Source organism: Hippocampus guttulatus, chromosome 6, assembly GCF_054856545.1.
Source record: "Hippocampus guttulatus isolate MCC_2025c chromosome 6, RoL_Hgut_1.0, whole genome shotgun sequence".
Taxonomy (NCBI): domain Eukaryota; kingdom Metazoa; phylum Chordata; class Actinopteri; order Syngnathiformes; family Syngnathidae; genus Hippocampus; species Hippocampus guttulatus.
The window spans coordinates 25384238-25404671 of record NC_141266.1 but is presented as its reverse complement, the minus strand read 5'-3'; the positions used below and the strand labels follow the sequence as shown (position 1 = coordinate 25404671).

General features: G+C 47.7%; 2 protein-coding genes across 3 annotated transcripts; one reads left to right on the top strand and one right to left on the bottom strand.

Annotated features, from left to right (window-relative positions):
* Positions 1 to 4: 4 nt before the first annotated feature.
* On the bottom strand, positions 5 to 7959 carry gnl2 (G protein nucleolar 2). 2 transcript variants are annotated; one of them, XM_086113530.1, is made up of 16 exons: positions 7753 to 7959; positions 7125 to 7206; positions 6933 to 7027; positions 6529 to 6668; positions 6213 to 6397; positions 6052 to 6118; positions 5426 to 5584; positions 5222 to 5335; positions 5001 to 5129; positions 4318 to 4422; positions 4082 to 4240; positions 2706 to 2813; positions 2138 to 2613; positions 948 to 1012; positions 375 to 463; positions 5 to 192 (listed from the first exon to the last, which is right to left on the bottom strand). In XM_086113530.1, the coding sequence occupies exons 1-16, from the start codon at positions 7814 to 7816 to the stop codon at positions 43 to 45; spliced, it is 2187 nt and encodes a 728-aa protein (XP_085969656.1). In that variant the 5' UTR covers positions 7817 to 7959; the 3' UTR covers positions 5 to 42. The 2 variants fall into 2 exon arrangements, with proteins under 2 accessions (XP_085969656.1, XP_085969655.1); XM_086113529.1 differs by having other exon boundaries at positions 5222 to 5584.
* Positions 7960 to 8859: 900 nt separating this feature from the next.
* On the top strand, positions 8860 to 15020 carry rspo1 (R-spondin 1). The gene is made up of 3 exons (XM_086113450.1): positions 8860 to 8920; positions 10845 to 10985; positions 14887 to 15020. The coding sequence occupies exons 1-3, from the start codon at positions 8860 to 8862 to the stop codon at positions 15018 to 15020; spliced, it is 336 nt and encodes a 111-aa protein (XP_085969576.1).
* The last annotated feature ends 5414 nt before the right edge of the window (positions 15021 to 20434 follow it).

Genomic DNA, 20434 nt, shown 5'->3' with positions numbered 1-20434 from the left:
CGGCTTCTTTTTTTTTTTTTTAATGGAGGTGATTGCTAGCCTTTAGCGCTTAGCACGCTTAGCTTTTTTGCCCTGCGACGTTGCCGCTTGGGTGTCTTTGATCTTGTTCTTGTTCCTGTTCTTGACGTTGTGCGTTTCGTAGTAGCGCGAGCCCACTTTCTTCGAGCGCTGGGCACGGTCCATCGCTCGTCGCTGTAAAAATACATCAATGAACTTTTGAAGAGGAATTTTGGAATGGATCTGTCCATATTTAAACATACGCGTCACCTTTTTTCAATTAGTTTTTTGCCCCCTCTTTTCCCTTTTGTAACAGACATCGACAACAACAAAAAAATGTCGAGAAGCTAAACATAAATTGTGAAGGCGTTTTCGACCTCTTTGGACGACAGTTTGGGTTGCGGGGCGGAATGCTCATCTTCCTCGTCGTCGTCAGCTTTCCTCTTTTTGTTTCTCTGCGTAGCCGCTAGAATTAAATACAAAAATAATTCAATGAGCAACTTCACAAAATGCCAGAAAAAATTGCAAGGGAGGCTGACTCAACCCCCCCCCCCCCCCCCAGGCAAAAGCTCAGGATCGTCTAAACAACTATCTGATGAGCTGATCATTGGACGAAGGTAGCACCTAAAACAGGAAAGGTGGGGGGGGGGCCTCCAGGATTGCAGATGGACATGCCTGCGCTAGTATCTACGCTAAAAGTTCAGACAAACAACCTTGTTCTATGAATACTGACCGCCCCCCCACCCCCAACAACAACAACATTGACCCGGTGATGGAAAAAAAAATGCTGCCAAGAAACACCATTTTCAGCCTGCGTTGAGCCCCCAAGTGGTTACAAATGCACTCAAAGTGAATGAAAATGAAGGCACCCAAATAAATGAATAAAGCACTCTTCATAAAAATCAAAAAATGCCACGAAGGGAAAAGCGTACGATGTGATTCATAGTTACCTTGCATCTGCACTTGTTTGGTTTTGATGTTCATCAACAATTTGTCTGAATCGGCTTTTGGTATCCTGTGTCCCAAAAACAAACAAACAAACAAAAAAAACAAGTTAGTTTGCATTTGGATTTTCTTCATATTACGAACAAGCAGATGAATATTAGCCACTCTGCGCCTGCGTGCACACTTCTGAGCGTGTGAGAGAGAGAAAAAGAAAAATTGGCTAGCAAGAGGCAGAAGTGGCCCAAAACAAAAACATCCTAAATGCATTTCTTTTATTGACTCTGGGTTGGGTTTCCTCATGACTTTGACTTTTTCCGCACGACTCACTTGGCTTCAGGTGCAAAACAAACACGAAAGTAAGCCTTGGGAAACAGAAATCATCTCAGCATCAGAAGATTTTGACATGCGAGTGGAAACCGAACTAGCCCCTTAAGAGTCTTGACATCGATTCTCACTCGTAGACTTTGCGTCTGTCTCCGCGCTAGGTCACTCGCGACCACCTCGCTTTCTTGAACAATTTCAGGATTTATGTGCGACCGTCACTTTCAGCTCACGGATCTTTTGACAATCGAGCAGAGTGCTGGACCGCAGTGGTTTTCAACCTTGTTTTGTGTCACGCCTCAGGCGAGACCAGTTTCAGCGAGCGATGTTTTCCACGGCCGGTTTGAAAGCACTGCTACTGACGAAAAAGACTAGTTGTTAGCGGCTAAGCCGGTCATGGCTAGCTCTTAGTCATTAAACTGCTCATGTTCAAATTTGGCTGACATTTTTTCCCCATCCTTTCCATTTGATGCGACACAACGGCTTCCTCCTCCACGTCGCTACCGCAAGGGAAGGAACTTCTCTTGTCCGAATCGCCCGGTCTTGGGACCGTTACGGTCTGTTAAGGGTTGCTTCTTTCATCTTTTGGGCGGGCTCTTCATTTCAAGTTTCCAACCAAGGTTAGGAGGAGGACTCCGATGTGCTCGAGTCCCGCGCACGTCCGCCACGCCTGATGGCGTAAATACCCGTCGACAAACAAACAAAAAAAAAAGTGCTTTTGCGTGATTCTTAAATCCACTAATGTCTATGCCAGGTGGAGGTCCAATTTTTAAAAAAAATAGCTGTTATCGGCGAATGACTCATTGCGAACATTTTTGGCGCCGTTTGTCTTGCGCAAGGAAAGCAAAACTGTTCGGTGGCGACCTCGACTGACCTGATGGCAGAGAAGCGCTTGGATTTGGCCCGGGCCAGAAACTGCTTATATTTGGCGATTTTCTCGTCCAGCTCGCGAAGCACCCGCTTGGAATTCTTTTTCCCAGCGACCGCACTCTCTTGGGCGGCCGGCTCGCTGCCCGCCTCCTGCTCGTCCTCCTCTTCCTTTACGCCCTCCGCCTCCTCCTCTTCCCCCTCAGCGTCCTCCTCCGCCTCGTCGTCCTCGGCCTCCGAGCCGGAGATGTCCAGGTCGGGCATTTCCACGGGGACCAGGTCCTCCTCGTTGAATTCGGGCGCCACGTTGATCTTCCCGAAGTTCTGTCGCACGCTGGACAAAATCTTGTTAAGTTCCTCCTTCTGCCGCCGTTTCTGCTGCTCTTCGCCTTCAATGGTGGCGGCGGCGATGGGGGCTTCTTCCGTCTGGACATCTTGCATGCCGTCGCCTGCCGCTGGCGCAGCTTTCACCGGTAAAGCTTCCTGGTGGACCAAAACAAACAAACAAAAAAAAGTAATGGTAACGTAAAAGGTGTTGCAGGTATCGCATTGAGAAAACCAAACCAAACCCCTACCTGCTGGTCACCCTCGGGGCCTGGAGGCTTGACAAAAAAAGGTATACGTCCCCTCTGCCAATCGTTTAACACCATCTTGGACACCGTGGGCAGATCCGGCTCTCCGCCCTACAACACAAGACACGTTGACAAATGATGACAACATTCTATTATTAAAAAAAAAAAAAAAAGGGGGGGGGGTTCAAAGATGAACATGCAAGAAAATACTCAAATATTTTCATAGAAACAAATGTTGTATTGATGAAACTATATATTGATGAAAATGTGGACAATATCGATAAAAATATAAAGTTGGTAAATAGAATAAACTATAATAAAATACTGTCAATTGTTTTGTTCTTAAACACAGAAAATATAACTAAAGAGCATAAAAAAGATCACAAAGTAACATACGTAATAAACAATACAAATATGTAGAAATATTTTAAATGACACTTATTTGTGTGGGGAAAAAATGACATGAAAAAAAATTACAATCAACTATGCCAAAATCATGGGGGGGGGGGGGTCTAATGACACAGGAAATTCAAAAGAAAACGTTTCATACAAAATGAATGAAATGTGACAATCGAATGACAAAATGAAACTGAAACATGCAAGCAATATTTCAATCCATTTTAAAAAGTAAATGATTATAGATGCTAAAATACAAAAACATCTCAGGGGAAAAAAAAGTAACAACGTTCACCGGCGGGGGGAAAATGCGAAAACGTTCAATATATAAATAAAACACATCTCTATTCATAGAATGCTTCCAGAATACTCATGTTTAACAAACAACTAAGCCATATCTGATTATATTTGAAAAAGAACAAATTATTTAAAAAAATATCCCCTACGACTCAAAAACTTTGAAATTGTAGAAATAAGACAAAACCCCCACCCCATTGTTTCGACACTGCCATGAAATAACCCAAATGAACAAAAACTTGCAAAAGAAAAGCGAATTATCTTTCTTCCCGACAGTGTTTTGAAGCTCAGTTGTGTTATTCTTTGACAGTCCAGCCTCCCTTCTCACTTGGCCCACCTTCACCTTTTTTAACCAACTTTGCGGCCCCAGTCAAATGTCACTTTTTAGTTTTTTGGGGTTGATTTTTGGGGCGAGGGTCGTGTCGCGGGCCGCAGAAAAAAAGACGGCGGGCCGCAAATGGCCCCCGGGCCGTAGTTTGGACACCTCCAGAGTAGCTAAATGAGTTTCATAAATCTATATCTAAAAATATCTCAAAGACATTTCAAAAATCGATTTTGAACAAAATAATCGACGTCGACGAACACCGATCATCCCTCCCGGCACACCGGTTGAGAGTCGACGCTCTCTACAACTGCACGTATTCAAATATCGAAGCATTCGGCGTTTCCACGCGGCCTTCTCTTACCTTCAAAAGTTTGCCGGAGCGGAAGGCCAACTTCTCGAGGAAATCCTCGGCCGAGCTCCAAGCGGGGACGCGGTACGTCTTCTGGATGTACTCGGGCTTGGCCCGCTCCAGCACCGCCCCGATGTGCTCCTCCGGGTTCTTGATCTTCTCCACTTGAACCTTCATGAAGAGAAGGCCGAGGGCGGGGCGCCGCCAGCCTCGTCACACGCTTTGACGCAAATTCAAGTCCAACGTACCACTCCTTTGAGGACGATATCCGTTTCGCTGTCCTCTGACGGGTAGACCACGCCGGGACAATCGATGAGGAAGATTCGTCGCATCAAAGTGATGTACTGCCACACCTGGAAGGAGGCCGTTTTCCACACGACAATGAGACCGCCCCTCTCGAGCGAATTTCTAGAGCTCTTTCAAACAACCGGCGCCGTGTACAGAGTGCTGGACGAGGAGCAAAAAAACCAATTCGGACAACAAAACCATCTATTCGTGACGACCACCACAGAAAGCACGTGGAGAAAGAAAAAAAAACGGTCACAGCGAAAAATCAAGTTTTGCGCTCAGTCACAAGAATAAAAATGGCGAGTTGGAAAGATGGGCAGCGGAATATCGCTGAAAATATGAAATATTGTCACGCCGGCTATTTCTAGCTTTCTTTCAGTTGGGCGCATCTTCACGTACACGTCAACGGCTGGATTGAAACCATTTTCAATACATTGATCATTTTCTGGTCCGACCTTCATTTGTGGACAGTGCCTTTGCCTTTGTTTCAGCCGCAGTTGCCCCCCCCCCCCCCCCCCCCCAGCCCTCTAAATGACAAATCGCTCAAGCATATTATCGTCAAGGTGATTCGTTCCTCTGTCCCTCGCATTTGCTTCCTTGCCATTTGGCTCTTAGCGCGCCGCGCCAGCGGCAGAAGCATCACCTTGGTTTCTCCGGCGAGGGGCGCCACGTTGCAGACTTTCTTGGAGCGCAGCGTGTTGATGACGGAACTCTTGCCCACGTTGGGGTAACCGATGAAGCCCACGCTGATTTGTTTCTTGTCCGTGTGGAGCTACAAGAAGACCAAGGGGGGGTGGGTGAAAAAGTCCGTTTCCAGGTGAACGGGAGCCGCTCTCCCGAGTAGAAGGCCGTTTGTGGCTTTACCTTGCCAAACTGCCGGAGGAGCTGAATGAGGGAGCCTTTGCCAAACGAGTTGGTGAGGCTGGCGTGAAAAGCCAGAGTGGGGTGCTCCTGGGACAACAGCGCCACCCAGCGTTTCTGATTCAAAAAAAAAAAAAAAAAGGGGGCAAAGCTTTGGATGGAGCCGCCCGAGCGTCCAGGCGGGAAAATGAGGGACGGCGGTCTCACGGTGACCCAGGTGGGGATGAGGTCGCACTTGTTCAGCACAAAGATCAAGTGCTTCCACGACTTCTCCTTCTTGATGTAAGCTTCGATGCTCTGCGAGCGGGTGCCCATCGGATCGCGGGCGTCCAGCACTTGGATGACCACGTCGGACGAGTCGATCACCTGCGACGGCCAAAGGCGCAAAGGTGAAGGCCGTGCGCCGGGATGCTCCGAAAGCTTTCGAATCAAGAGGGGCCTTTCGCCGGAGACGAAAGCTTGGGGCTTCCGCCAGCCAAACTACAACAAAGTCTTTGTCGATGCCGGCTTCTACTAGCCGCCTTCAATCCGTCCCGCCGCAACAACTAAAATCATCTCGTTGAGATAGCTTGAGAAATACTCTACTCCCGATCTTATTGGAACTCGTAACTTTGTGGACGTTTCCCATCAAAGAATTGACAGAAGACATGCGCGTGACGGCACCGCCTCTGCCTCCATTTGAGCCCGGAGCGTGTACTTGTTATCTGTTGATAACTCAGCGCCAATTGCTTGAAACAATACATTTGCATCAGACTAAAAATGAACCGTCCACGACGATCACCTGATTGGATGAAAGTTGGGTTGGATGCCCAGTTGTCTGCATGCAACAATACCTTGTAAAGTTCTCCCCAAATCCTCTTGGACTGACCCTTTTTGAAGATCTCTTCACGGACTGCATCCCTGTTGTGGGTCGGGGTGTAATCGCACGTCAGTGTTTTGTTGATCCGCAGGACAAGGTGAAAAAAGTCCTTCTTCATCACCGGCCGGGCCTTACCGGACCCCCGTGTCCTCCGTCACCAGGTCCTTGTCCTTGTCCGCGTCGTAGCTCACGGTCGAAGCTTCGGCTTGCTCCAAGAGGTCCTTGACGTCAGACACTACAAGACTGGGCCTCTTGCGCTGAGCCTTGGGTCCAAACGTGGTCTCAAAAGCCTCCGTGTCTAAAATGTGCACCCTGGAGTTCTGCCAACGGAAACAACGGAGGCTGCTTACTGCGGCTACTTACGATTACGATTGCCGACACGGAGTACGACTTTACCGATTTCCCGGTACAGTTTCATAGTGAAATTGCGTCGCATCCGCTTTGCACTCACGTGAGCTTTGACTCGGTCGTGCAGCAGCGTCATGGGCAGTTTGCTTGGTCTCATCACGACGCGGTAAGGATCCTTCTGCACGGCGCTCATCTCTTCTTGGAACTTCTGCAGGGATGATTGCTTGATCACCCGCGTGTTTGCTGCAAGACACCAGGTTTTAAATGAACCCCTTAGGTTTGATCTGGAAAACACGTGTCAGAAAAAAAAAGCAAAATCTCCTCCTCGTGCAGGTTGAATTTTGGTCTTACGTACCCTGGTGATTACATTTGAAACGGACACACCTTCTACACCATGTCAACAAAAAAAGAAAAAGCTCCAATAACGATCAGTACCATTCGATGATGTTGGTGTACGGGTAAATTAGTGAATGCAATTTATATTTGAAGATCTATTTGCAAACTCACCAAACCACTTGATGTTGGGTTCGACTCGGGCCACCGTCCCGGGAGCCACGGTGGACTGGTACTGTAAAGGCTTGATGACTTTACCTCTGTTGTTACTGGCAACCAAAAGACAGATTACAGTCAAGCACACGAACACTTGTCAGAGCGCCGCAGCATCTTCTATTGAATTGCGCAACAAAACAAATCAATTACCATCTAATTTTTTGTCTGTACATATTCAGACGCTTAATAGTGGCCCGGTCCCTCATGTGGCTGCCGCCACCTTTGGCCCGATCTGTCCAAAACACACAAATAATCGAGTTAACGCCGTCTATAATTATCAGTTGATCAGAACAGACCCGCAACAATATAACTACACTTTGCGACTTTTCAAGCGAATGATCCTTCTCATAAATGTGTGTTATTGTGGTTTTAGTTCGCAGCGGTATACAACTACATCACCGCAAGGCTAAATAAACGTTGCAGCCATTTTTGTGCTTCTGTAAATGTGCGTAAGAGATGGCTGTGCGTGAAAGTGACAAACGCGTATCTAGGTGTGATTCGATGACTTAAAATAAACACAGGAGCACCTTTCATTCCAGTGGCAATAAGGTTACTGGTAGAACTTCGATTGTTAAAACTACCAAGGGCTACATCCAAGACATTCGACTTTAACTTAAATCGTTTAAGTTGTCGTCTTCGCAGGCTTTTTTTTTTTTTTGCATATCTACTAGTGCTGCAGATACGATGCCACTTTGACCATTGTCGTCCTCACAAAGGTTTAAATGTCAGTCGGCGAACTATAAACAAACCGTGAGGCTAACGGGGTTAGCTTACTTACCCGGGTTGCTGCTGGACGTGGAGGGATTAATCGAGCTTTTCCCCTTGAACTGAGGCTTCACCATCTTGACCGTTTATCCGGCAAAGCCGTCAACAATGTCGGAAAAACAACAACAACGGCACCCAAATGAACGTGCCAATAAAGTGAACTTGTTTTTCTCCCTCCACCTCCTTAGCGCGACTCGGTGCGACACACGTGTTCGGTGACATGAGCCGGAAAGACGTCATCCAAGGGCGACGACAAAAATGGCCAATCAAACAGCGGTACCGGGGCGGTCAATGAACGTAAATCGTTTTCATAAAAATATAAATAATTCGTTTTGGAATTAGATAAAACGTGAATACATCGCCATAAATATTGTATTTAGCTGTATTTTTATTTAGTGATGAAAAAAATTATTATTTGGTTTCTAAAATATACAGTATTTTGTGAGCCGGGTTACTCGAAGCAGCCGGCCCCAACAGAATTAAAATACTTCTTTCGGTTCTTCTTCTTTTGATACATCCATTTTCTAATCCGTTTATCCTGACTAAGGTCACGGGCGTGCTGGAGCGGTAGGCGGGGTACACCCTGAAATGGTTGCCAGCCAATTGCAGGGCACACATAGACGAACGACCATGCGCGCTCACAATCACATCTAGGGACAAGTTTTCCGTTAACCTGCCACGCGTGTTTTTGGAATGTGGAGGAAAGCGGAGTGACTGGAGAAAACCCAAGTGGGCATGGGGAGAACATGCAAACTCCACACAGGAAGGCAGGAGATATGATCGATCGAGACTGTCTCTGCGGATTCCCGTCAATCGAGAGATATGATATATCTCCTTGAATTTTCCGGCAGAGGCCAAATGTCGCTTAAAACTAAACGTGAACACGAAGCGGCGGAGTTGCCAGTGCAAATAGCTGTTGCTCATTATTCCATAGGGTTGAGCAGACTGACGCTCTTCTCGCATTCCTTCCCCGAGATCTTTTTGGGGAGAATAACAACAGCAAATATCTTCAAATCCAAGTCGGACTTGAAGTTGGGGGGGGGAAAAAAAAACGGTCAGCGGGGCCATTCCAGCTCGGCGCGCCACAGCACCCGTGCGCACACCTTTCTCCCGGTGCACAATGCAGTTTGAGATCTGCTACGTGACCCCAAAACCAGCTTTGCTCAAGCTTAAGCCGTCAAGTATTCACCGGTATTCAAATCAATCGCTCTTTCTACACTTATGAATATGTCAAGTGACTCTAAACTACGACTGGACTCAAGTCGTAGTTTAGAGTTCAAAGGCAGCGCTCTCGTGACCCGAGAGGATAAACGCTGTAGAAAAAAGGATGAATGTTTTTGGTTCTGCTTAACGGCGGTGAAGCCGCAAGGACCGTTTCGCAATGTCTCAACACAAACGTGCCGCATATGATCCACTGCGGTGCAGATAAGTGCATTCTTGCAAAATTTCCAATAGAATAACAAAAACACGGTAATTTACAGCCAGTACGCAATGCTTCGTGAACGATGCACTTTAACTGCCGTTTGCGGAATGCCTCTTTGTGAGGAGATGATTTACTGCGGTGGGCGGTTGAAGGACATATGACAAATATATGATGGTCCAGACGTTTGTTAGCGCGGTGGAGGTCCTCGGAATCCCTCCGCAGTTGAAGCCGACGGTCGAGTTAAGCAAGGTCGGCGTGACATGGAAACACACGCGCATGCGGATAATAATTCAACACTCGCAGTGTCTCCGCTTTGAGTAAAAAAGCTACAAAACAGCTCCATGAAAAATGGATTTGAGCCCAGTAAGCAAGAATTTGCCAGCAATATAAGCGGCAAGCGGAAGACGGGGTTGCGTGCCAGAGTGCCTCTTGCCAGCAAGTTTCTCTGGCTGAATGGAAGCGGTGTTCAGCCTTTCCTCTCTCCGGCGCCATCCCATCTTCGGTGTCTATCCGCTGCTGCCCTTTCGATTCGATAGGGATGACGGACGGGCCTCTCCGTCGGGAGCTCCGCGGCCCGGCGAGGCTGCGAGAGACGCCACAGATGAGGCCGCGCCTCATCGGGGGAAGCGAGGCGCTACCGTTTCCCCCGCGGCAACTTACAAAACGCAAGCGGTGGAGCGGCCGATCTTTCCCGGGGATCAAAAGCGAGGCCGCCCGGAACCCGTCGACGCTGACTGAGCAGGGTCCGAGGCCTCTGGGAAAAGCCACGGCTCCAACCTGATCTCTGGGAGAAAGCGGGCCCCCAATTCGCACGGTTGTTTGGGATGACAGCACCCCCTGTTGGCCGGGCAAGTATTCACAGACTCGTACGCGTTTGCTTTGGGGGGTTTTTGGAGTCCGCCGCATTTTGTACTCGCGCCTGCAGAAGACGGCAAAATCAGATGATTTTCCTCCCCTTCTTTCTGACCTCGAGCATCTAACCGTTACATCACAGAAGATACGAACCCGATGGTGCTTTTCTTTTCTTTTTTTTTTTTAATGGCTTCCCAGCTCTGAACTGCCACTTCGGGCCAGCTCACATTTCCGTGACGAAACGACACCCAGCGGGCCACCCTTCACGGCCGTTTGACTTTCACGACCTGTTCCGAGGTAGGTGCTTTTGAGTGCTTGTGAGAAAGCTGCCAGAAGAGTAGGCGCTGGAAGGCCACTCTGAGCGCTTGACTGAGTCGAACGAAAGTTGGACCAAGGAGACGACATCCTGGCAACTGCGATGGAAAACGGACTTACGATTGAATTTGACGCTCGATCATTTTGGATGCGCTCTTTTCTTCTCGCCGCGATTGCGTTTGACAACGGCGGAAGCCCGCTACGGACTTTCTCCCTCGTTCCAACACGAGGTTCTTTGAAACACCACCTCGTGTTTACGCCACCGTGGCCGCGAGCCACGCGCGGCCGACTCGGCGCTTCTCCGACTGGTTTGGATTCTTTGGCTTTCGACTCGGCATGAGAATTTGATCTCGAGTCGGACCGTTTTGGCGCTCTCCGCCGCCGTCGTCGTCGTCGTTCTCTCAAATTCTTTTCGCTGCGCGTCAGCCGCCTCGCAGACGGCGGGCGCTTGTTTGAAAGGGCCCGGTCGAGTCGAGTCATCGAAAGGCTTTGCTTCTCCGTCCGCGTCTTTGCAGGATGCGACGTCGACCGCGACGTGTGCTTCGACCGCAAGTTTTGCATGAAATGCAAGGAGGGCTTGTATTTGGACAACGGAAAATGTTCCGCGAGTTGCCCTCCGGGCCTGCGCCCCGCCAACGGCACCGCGGAGTGTGTGGGTGAGTCACCGCTAACTCATTCTTCTTTTTATGATTTAAAAAAAAAAGAGCCCCGCGACCGTTGAACAGCTGAAGCCGTACATCAAGTAAGAACGGAAAAGAATTCCACCTCCGACGCTTCAGCCGAGAGTGTCTTCACTGACCCCAAATTTAGTCAATGTTGCGAAAAGTAAAGGTGATGGAACAGCTTTTCTGGAATGTGCGTGTGTGTATTTATGGCGTGGATGCAAAACGGTTGCCACCGACCGCACTTGAACTCACAGCGCCTCGGGTGGATTTGAAAAAGATCGCGTGGCTCCCCCTGGTGGCATTGGCGGGAATGACAGCTTGAGTGACCTCGGGAACCGCTTGGACGCCGGCGGCATCTTTTGCGTTAGCTTTCACGGGAAAGACATCTCGGGCGTTGAAAGCGTGAAAAAAAAAATAGCATTTGGGATTTTTGGTTTTTTCTTTTTGGCCGAGACAACCCTTCCGTTTTGAATGATCGGCGAGGATGGGAGGACTCGCTCGAGTTCAGTCACTTGTTGTTTTTCGACGGCAACTTGGCGAAAAAGACCGAGCGAGGTGACGCGGCGGCATCGAGCCCTCCGTCTTGATGGCCCCGACCGCTTTTGCAGAGCGCCGGCTGTCCCGGCGGAGCCGGCGGGGCGCGTGCGCGAAGACCGGCGAGCCGCGCGGCTCGAAAAAGGCCGCGCGCTCTCGGGTGCGACGACCGCCGCGGCTGCGGGACCCGCCCTCCCGGACGTGCGCGCCGCAGACCCAGAGGAGGAAATGCGCCGCGCCCAAGAGAGCTCAAGGTCCGGCGCTACAGTACGCCACTTTCACTTGGTCGACCGGCCGGAGACTCGCGACGCGGTCCAAATATGAGAGGGACCAACGACTCGCGCGATGCGATCGGACAATCGCCGCCGCCCGCGACGGGGCGGGGCCCCTTCGCTTATTCTCGGGCTTTCGCGGCATTTTCAAGTGCCACAAATGAGGAACATTGGCTCCAAACGGGCCACCCACCCCCAGTCAACACGGGATAAAGTCTCGTCGAACAAGAACGGCTTTGGCACGTTGAAATCAAGTGCGAGCGGTCAATGGTCCAACCGAGAAATGGGGATTCAATCGACACCAAAAAAAAAAAAAAGGTTTTCGTCCTTTTCAGGGGAATCAAGTGTCCCCGTTCTTGTGGCTGCAGAGCGCGTGTGTGAATGGAGTCCGTCCGTCCGTCGACAAACGAGCCGCGTGTGAATTCACCCTGGAAAGAATCTCATCTCGGGGGTCGGCAAAAAATGATAAACCCTCTCGGAAAAACTTTCAAGTCGCGGAAGGCTCGCTCGGGATGAGGCGCGACCGCGATTCGTCTCAAGAGCGATCGCAGATGTCGTCCTCACGCCGACGCGCACCGATCGGCCCGTTGCGGGCGCCTCGCATCGGGGGGTGGCCCGACTCATCCGCGAGCCGTCGCTCGGGCGTCCGATAAATGGATGCCAAAAAGGAGTCCCGAGAACAGGAGCAGGGTGGGAAGCTGCAGGCATTCAAAAGGGGATTGGTCGTTGCAAGTAATTGCCGCAAGATGGCGACGACGCACTTCAAATGAAGAGCATCGTCGAGCGCGTACCCGATCGTAAACCCTTGTTACGTAAACTGCCGCGTTCGGCACTTAAACTATTTCGCACAAACAAAACGGTGAGCTCATACGCTTCTCTATAGAACACTTACAAAATATCGATCAAAAACGACACTCGCACCGAGGAACAACTTTGAGTGTTCCATTCACCTCGCGCGCATATCTTTGGAGTGCGGGAGGAAACCAGAAAATGCACGCAGGCAAACTCCACACAGGAAGGCCACGGCTCGGAATCGAACCCCGCACATCCGCTCGGTGAGGCGGACGCGCTAACCGGTGGTCCGCCGCGCCGCCTTTTTCACAATTGCTCGGCTCTAGTTCGGTCGTATTTGTCAAGCCGATCCTCCGTTCGGCGTGTCAGTTGCTGCGGAATGCCGCGACTCGCCTTTTGACCGGTACTGTGCTCGTAAGGGGGAGCGTATAACCCCTACTCTGGCATACATAGAAGAATGAAAGGATATTTTCCAGACTAGAATGCGTAATCTTGTAAAACACAGGTGTCAAAGTCAAGGCCCGGGGGCCGGATCTGGCCCGCCACATCATTTTATGTGGCCCGCGAAAGCAAATCAAGCATGTCAAGTTCCATGCTGCTTGCTAAAATCTGAAGCAGAATTTCAAGTTGTCATACAAAAACGGTCATTATTTTCGACTTCTGATTTCAAAACCAGTTATCCATCAATTTGTTGTATGTAATCCGTGGGGGTGATTAAACGTTGATACGGTTTCCCAAAATTCATAACGGCCCTCCAAGGGAAACCTTAGCGACAACGTGGCCCGTGACAAAAATGAGTTTGACACCCCTGTTGTAAGATGCCGCTTTGAAAAATCTTCCTGAACTTCCTCCCTGGGTAAGCTTTCACTCTCATGTCATAATTAGGGCCCGAGCGGCGAGGGCCGCCAGGTCCCTCTCGTCTCTGTCGAAGGGATCGTTTGGAGACGGAGGGAGCAGCCGCGGGTTCGTCCGGGGGAGTGGAACACTCTGGGGGGGGGGGGGGCAGAGCTTGTATAACAGTGGCTGATTTAGTGGCACTGGCATCATCCTCCCGCGAAATTAAGAAAGGAAAAAAAAAAAAAAGAAGACGACGGTTCCCCGGACACGTTATTGCATTTGTCAGGCGCTTGTTGTTTGGACTAAATGGAGACGACGAGGTCCAACTCTTAAATGGACGGAGTGTCCCGAGCCAGAGCGCCTTGACCACGCGAGTTGCTTGATGGATGAGTCATGACGACATGACGCAAGAGAGAGGAAACGCACAAGTTGCAGCCCGACGGTTGTTTTCGCAAGAAAGAGAGTGCCTTTTGGCTTTTACAATTTCAATCATGACACACGTCGTAAGGTTTTGCATTCCAGTACGATGATTCCTGGAGGAAGTATAAAACACCAGCAGACATTGCTCCGGATTGATTTGTTGACCTTTTTTTTCTATTAGATTATAAATGCTCCCCCTTTTTTTTTTTTATGGACTGTTTTAGTATCCATCACGCATCCGGGCTGCGGCTTTCCTGTGGGGAGTTTGCATGTTCACTGTGTGGCTTTTCTGCGGGTATTCCGTTGTCCTCCCACATTCCCAAAACACGCACGGCAGGTGAATTGAACACTCCTAATTGTCCCTCAGTGCGACGGTTGTTTGACGATGCGTGTCCTGCGATTGGCCGGCGACCAGTTGACGGCGTGCTCCGCCCACTGCCCGAAGTCAGCCGGGACAGGCGCCGGCACACCCGCCACCCTTGTGAGGAGAAGCGGATGAGAAGATATGGATGGATGGATGGATCATCCAGATTTTGTTTCGACATCATTATTTTTTTTTGGGGGGGGGGGTTATTTAGTTTTCGTCCATATTTGTTCAACTCGGATTATTTCTGGAGGAATTTTACGATCTTCCATTGAACCATTAATACGGAATTGGATCATGTTTTTGTTTGTTTTGTTCGGTTTGAATACAATTCAATTCTCCCCCTTTTAGATTTCTTATTTCTTTAATTCATTTATTGATCCCTCCTTCCACCTTTTTGAAATTCGTGTCTTATTTTAACATTGTAATCCACCCACCCCCAAGATTACGCGAGTTCACACGATTGTTTTGGACTGATTTTTACATTTTAATCTTCTTCCCAAGATTTTTTTTCCAGATGGGATGATTGTTTTTGACACGCTTCGAAAAAAAACCAAACTGTAAACGTTTCGACTTTTACTACCAGCAAGTTGTTGTATTTAAACGTACTTTGAAACCAAGGTCCGAAGAAAGACGGATACATAGTGTCCCGGACATTTTTTTGTCTCATCAGAGAAGAAGACCGAGGGAGGCCGGCCGGTGAGCGAAGCTGGAGGAGAAGGAGAAGGAGGCGGCGGCGGGAGGAGGCGCAGAGGCCAAAGCAGGACCACCGTCGTTCCCAACGTGTCCGCCGGCTCCGTCGCTTAAAGGCGGAAGGATTCCTCCCAGGAAAAACCCTCCCGAGATGACGTGAAGCCAAGCCGCCATCTTGTCGAGAAAATGTCGCCGAGTGCCGCTTCTCCAGGCTGACTCCGCAGGTTTCCGCAATCACCATCACGGGAGACGGGACCTCGCCGTCACATCGTCCGAGGTGTCGGGCGGACAGATGGACGAGACCGATTGTGACGGAAACAACGCCGGGCTGTGTTTTTGCGACTGGGCGCAAAGAGGCGGAGCGAGCCGCCGCTAACCGACACTCCTGAGGCTGCTTTCTTTGCGACGGGCTTTCCGTGTTTTGCCACACTCGTGACTTTTGGAACCGAAACATCGACGGTGACGACATTCGCGCGCATCGTAACCCGCGTGCCAATATGTTGAGGAGTTTTTTTTTAGTTTTTCCTTGGGAGGCAGCATGCTGCTCATTTTGAAGACATTCTTGAAGTCAGATTTCAGCCTTCCCGTTTGGAGTTTGCATGTTCTCCCCCGTGCTGCGTGAGTTTTCTCCCAGTACTCTGGTTTCCTCCCACACTCCCAAAAATATGCACGGCAGGTTCATGGAACACTCAAAAATTGTGCCTCGGTGTGAGTGTTATTTTTTTTTCTATATGTTTTGTCATCTTTTTATTTTTGGGGGTCCAATGTAAGTGTTCGTTGGACAAGCATATGGGCTCATGGTATTGTTTGTGCGAAATAGTTTAAGTGCTGAAGGCAACGGTTTATATAACATGGCTTTATTTTTGGGTGCGTGCTCGACGCACGGCGCTGAGGCTCGATGATGTTCTTCATTTGAAGTGCGTCGTCGCCATCTTGTGGCAATTAGTCGCAATTACAAATCCCCTTTTGAAGGGGGTAGCGTTGAGTACCTGCAGCTGCCCCCCATATTTTCGTGTGTGGGGTTTGCATGTTCTCCCCGTACCCGCGTGGGTTTTCTCCGGGTACTCCGGTTTCCTCCCACATTCCAAAAACATGCATGACAGGCTGATTGAACACTCCAAATTGTCCCGCGGTGTGGTTGTGAGCACAAAGGGTTGTTTTTCTCCGTGTGCGCTGCGATTTGCTGGCAAGCGGTTCAGGCATCCCCCGCCTACTCCCCGAAGACGGCTGGGATAGGCTCCAGCACCCCCCGAGACCCTTGTGAGAATAAAGCGGTTCGGAAAATGGATGGATGGATACAGTATATGTAAGTAAACGACTGGCCACAAGAGGGTGCTATACAAATATTATATTCAATCAGCAGACTCAGAAACAAGCCGTGACACATTCGAGTCGACATTGTTTTGATGCGACTTGTACTTAAAAATGCATTATGAGTCATCATATCACTGTAACGAGGGGGGGGGGGTAAACCTCTGCTGATTGTTTTAAGGTTTCAACGGAAAGATAAAAATAAATAAAACGGCTTAATACCATTTCCACCTATCAACACAAAATTCCGTGGCCATGTCGATCATAACAGGAGACTAAACAAAAAGTCTGAAGAACCCATGCCAGAAAGTGAACAAGTCGTTGGGCACTTTAAATCAGTCATTTCGTGCATGGCATGACATGACATGCGTCATTCATAACAGAACACGCGAAAGAGGATCAAGGAACGCTTGGCTGAAACGGAACAGAAAGTCAACCACTTACCACCACTAACTTAACTGAGGTACTTTTAAAGTCAAGTCGTCAGGTCAGAATCCAAGTGACTTTCTCGAGGAAACGGCGGTAACGTGGTGGCGAACCGACGTTCGCATGCGTAACGCTGGCCGGCGCTTCGCACCGACCCTTCCTGCTTTTCGTCTGCTCTCCTCTGCCCCCCCCCCCAACAAAAAAAAAAGGTGACCCCCGCCGAAAGTGTCGAGTCCAGATGTGAACATCCTCCCTTCTCCTCCTCGCTCCCACACTTCCACCCCCCGCCTCTTCCTCTTCCTCCACCCGAGCCGCTATGAGTTTTCCATTTCCTTTTTTGGTGAAAAAATCTCAAACGGCGGCGGGGAGTGCGCGTCTGTTATTCCGCGTGTACTCCAGCAAGGTGGTCAAACAGTCGACTCAGCATCAATATTGCCCCGCATTCGAGAGTGGGCGACCATTTTCAAGACAAGGCAGGACAGCACGCCATCTCATCCACATCATTCCATTTATTGACCACACATGCGGATGGACACATAAATCCTCCATTCCGTTCATTCACATCGGGATTTAGACGAAACAATCGTTAACCCCCCCGGCCCCCATTTAAAAATAAAAAAATGTGTATTAGCCAACTCTGACTCATCAGCATCAAAGCTGAAATAATTATATACAGGTGTATATATATATATATCCGTGGCGGGCCGTGCATTTCAACCTTAGGCCTTCAGCGACGTCACATACATGAACACAATATAGGCTCGTCAGGCAGCACTTCATTTCAGGAGCATTGAAAACCATCAAGTATGCATTCACAATTAAGAGCAGGAAACTACATTTACAGATATTGTCCAAAATAAAAAGATTTGAAAAATACTCAATAAAATGCCACCCAAATGACGCTGTGTGATCTTAAACAAGTCTGTCCAATAAATTGCGCAATGTCGCAGTTTCATATAAGACACCAAACACACAATAACAAAACAAACTATTCTTTGAAAATAAAATGAACAGATCATTTGCATTTTGAGAATAGGCGATACAACAACAAATAACTGAAAATGTTGAGCAGCTGAGATTGAACGAATTTTAGTGCACGAAGCTGACTACAAGGCGCCATTAGAAATTGCAGGTGAGCTGATTTATTTGATACATTTTTGCATCTTTGTCACTTTATTTCGTGACCGTTAATACTAACGAAATAAAATAACGAGAAGAAATGTAAAATAAATTTTATTTACTCACCCATGTAGTGCCTGTTCATTGAGCTGCAGATCCACGCGAGTGTCCCCAAACGTTTTGAAACGCACCGTAGCTTGTAAGTGCCCGGCCGTACTCCGATGTTTCCTTGCTGCCTTGGTAAAACAATTTCAATGGGTAAATCCAGTGGAAGGTCCGTCTTGAAAATGGTGTGGAAAGTGGTCCTGCAACCAGATCAACGTCTCCTTCGGCCATTTTGGGTCAAAATGCAGCAACAGCTTCCTCTAGCAGGCGCTCATCCAATCACCGAACGCGCACGTCCAGCGTCGACGTAAGGTCGGGGCAAACTCGTGTTCTGATTGGCTATTACAAGCTGACTGGGCCTGCTCTGTTCAATCTGAAGGCCCCGAGCAAGTTTAGTTGACCTGGCAACACAAGCTAGCTGAAATAGGATTGGTTAAAAACTCAACCATAATAAATAAGTTACTGATCGAGTGGCTTTCAACGTTCTTTAAAATAAGCCATTTGACTAAGTGGAAATAATATGACGTAAAGAATACAGAGAATAATTTTGTTTACATATTCATGAAAATAGAATAACATAAATTAAATGTATGTTATTCTCAGAAAAGTACATTTATTAAATTTACTTTTCTGAGAATGTTTAGGCCAGCAGAGAAGGCCTTGCTGGCCCTGACGGAATGCCACTGATATATATATATTATAAATATGTATGTATATATATATACACACGCAGACGCTTTAATACTTTTTTCACATAGAAAAAGGAGAAAAGAGATTTAATAGAAACAGCAAGAATCTCAGAATTTTGTTCAATCGTTCATCTAAAAAATATATTTATTTTGCATACCCATGTTTTTTTTAATGAAGTAGTTATTAATCGTCGCAAGGATCAAAGGCTTACCACCTCATGAGCCCACGTTAGCCTTTCACGCTTCCACCTTGTTGCTGAATTATGACACGTCCTACACTCAATTTTTTCCTTCTACACAAACAAAAAAACAACTAAAAATAAACAGATAAAATGAAAAAAAGAAACGTAGCTAAAAATAAAAACCAAATAGTTATTTAAAATGGCAAAACAAAATGAAAAAAAAGAAGAAAATATTCAAACTAAACACCCAAATCCTAAAAAAATCAAAACCAAAAATCTTTCAAAATAATGGACTGTACTTTCATTTAAAATATTTCAGAATGATTCACAATGTGTCTTAAGAGGCATTTGTTAATTTTACACCGGATAGACCCCCCCCGCATCCACACACACACCAAATTCAGAGATAGAGCAACAACCATACAAATACAAAATAAAGTAAGACATGCATACTCAGACCGTACATAAAAGTAACACAGCAATAGGGAAATGCTTCAAACCTTCTGGGAGCAGCAGAGTGGCAGAATATTCAATCACTGTGTCCAAAATAAAAACATTTTGGACACAACGATTGGGAATTTTTGAGAACGCTGGCATACCAAAAGTGACACATGATGCAACCTCATAACAAAAATTCAACTTTTCTTTTTTTCTTTCGACTCAAACAACACTTGGCCCCAAACGTGGAAGCCAGAGAAGAAATGTTTACATCCTTTAAATTCTTCTCTACTGACACTCTAGCATCTCAAGAGGCACAAACTGGTATTACAGGACAAGCTAAAAAAAAAAGGTCCCTGGGAGAAATGTGATGAAAAAAAAACCCTACTCCCCACCCAAAAAAGCAGATAAGGGGGGAAAAAAAGTAAAAAGGTTCAGCAATCAGATAAAATAGTGGTTTTGTGCCATGTTTTTGTGTTTTAATTATGTGCACGCAACATGGTAACATGAGAGTCTCTTGTCCAAAAAGTGCAAAATTAACCTTATTTATATTGTTCTATGGCGAGAACACAAGCCTGTCAGAAAGTAGTTTTTCTAAAAAAATTGTTGATTGGATGTTGCAATAATTTTTGTGTCGTTATATACAGTGACCTGGTCAAGATGATCAGAGATAATGCATCGTGATCTTTGTGTGTGAGAGAGAGAAAAGTGACATTCAAAATGTAGTGAAAACATGATGATTATGGGCTCCCTTTGATCATTAGTCTTCCAACAAATAAATCAGCTGTTTGGGGTCTGAACATGCCCGACATATCACCATTTTCTTTTTGCCTATGCCATTTTGAAGGATTTGGGGGGGGGGGGGTAATTGGCCCTGACAGCAATGATCGGCACTGAATTGGGTGGCCATCAAAACAAGCCGCACAAAAAGAGCCTAAATCAGCTATGGGCAAAATAAAAGCGGAAGTAAGCAGGCCATTTTGTTTTGAAGCAGCCATTTTGAGGAGAACGCCAGGGCACTAACACCGACTGGAATTGGTCCAAATGAGCCCCGGTTGGAAGCAGGCATCTTCGAAATACAGGTGAAGCTCAACGGAGAATGTTTTTGGGTCAAGGCCATCGAATGCACCGAGGGCACGGTGTCAACGTTTTGAGATGGATCGAGGATTTGCCATCAAGAAGGGACCATCAAACCGCCCTCTTGTGTCCCTTCGAGACTTATGTCGTTCGGAATTACGTAACATGTCGCGGTCAGGCA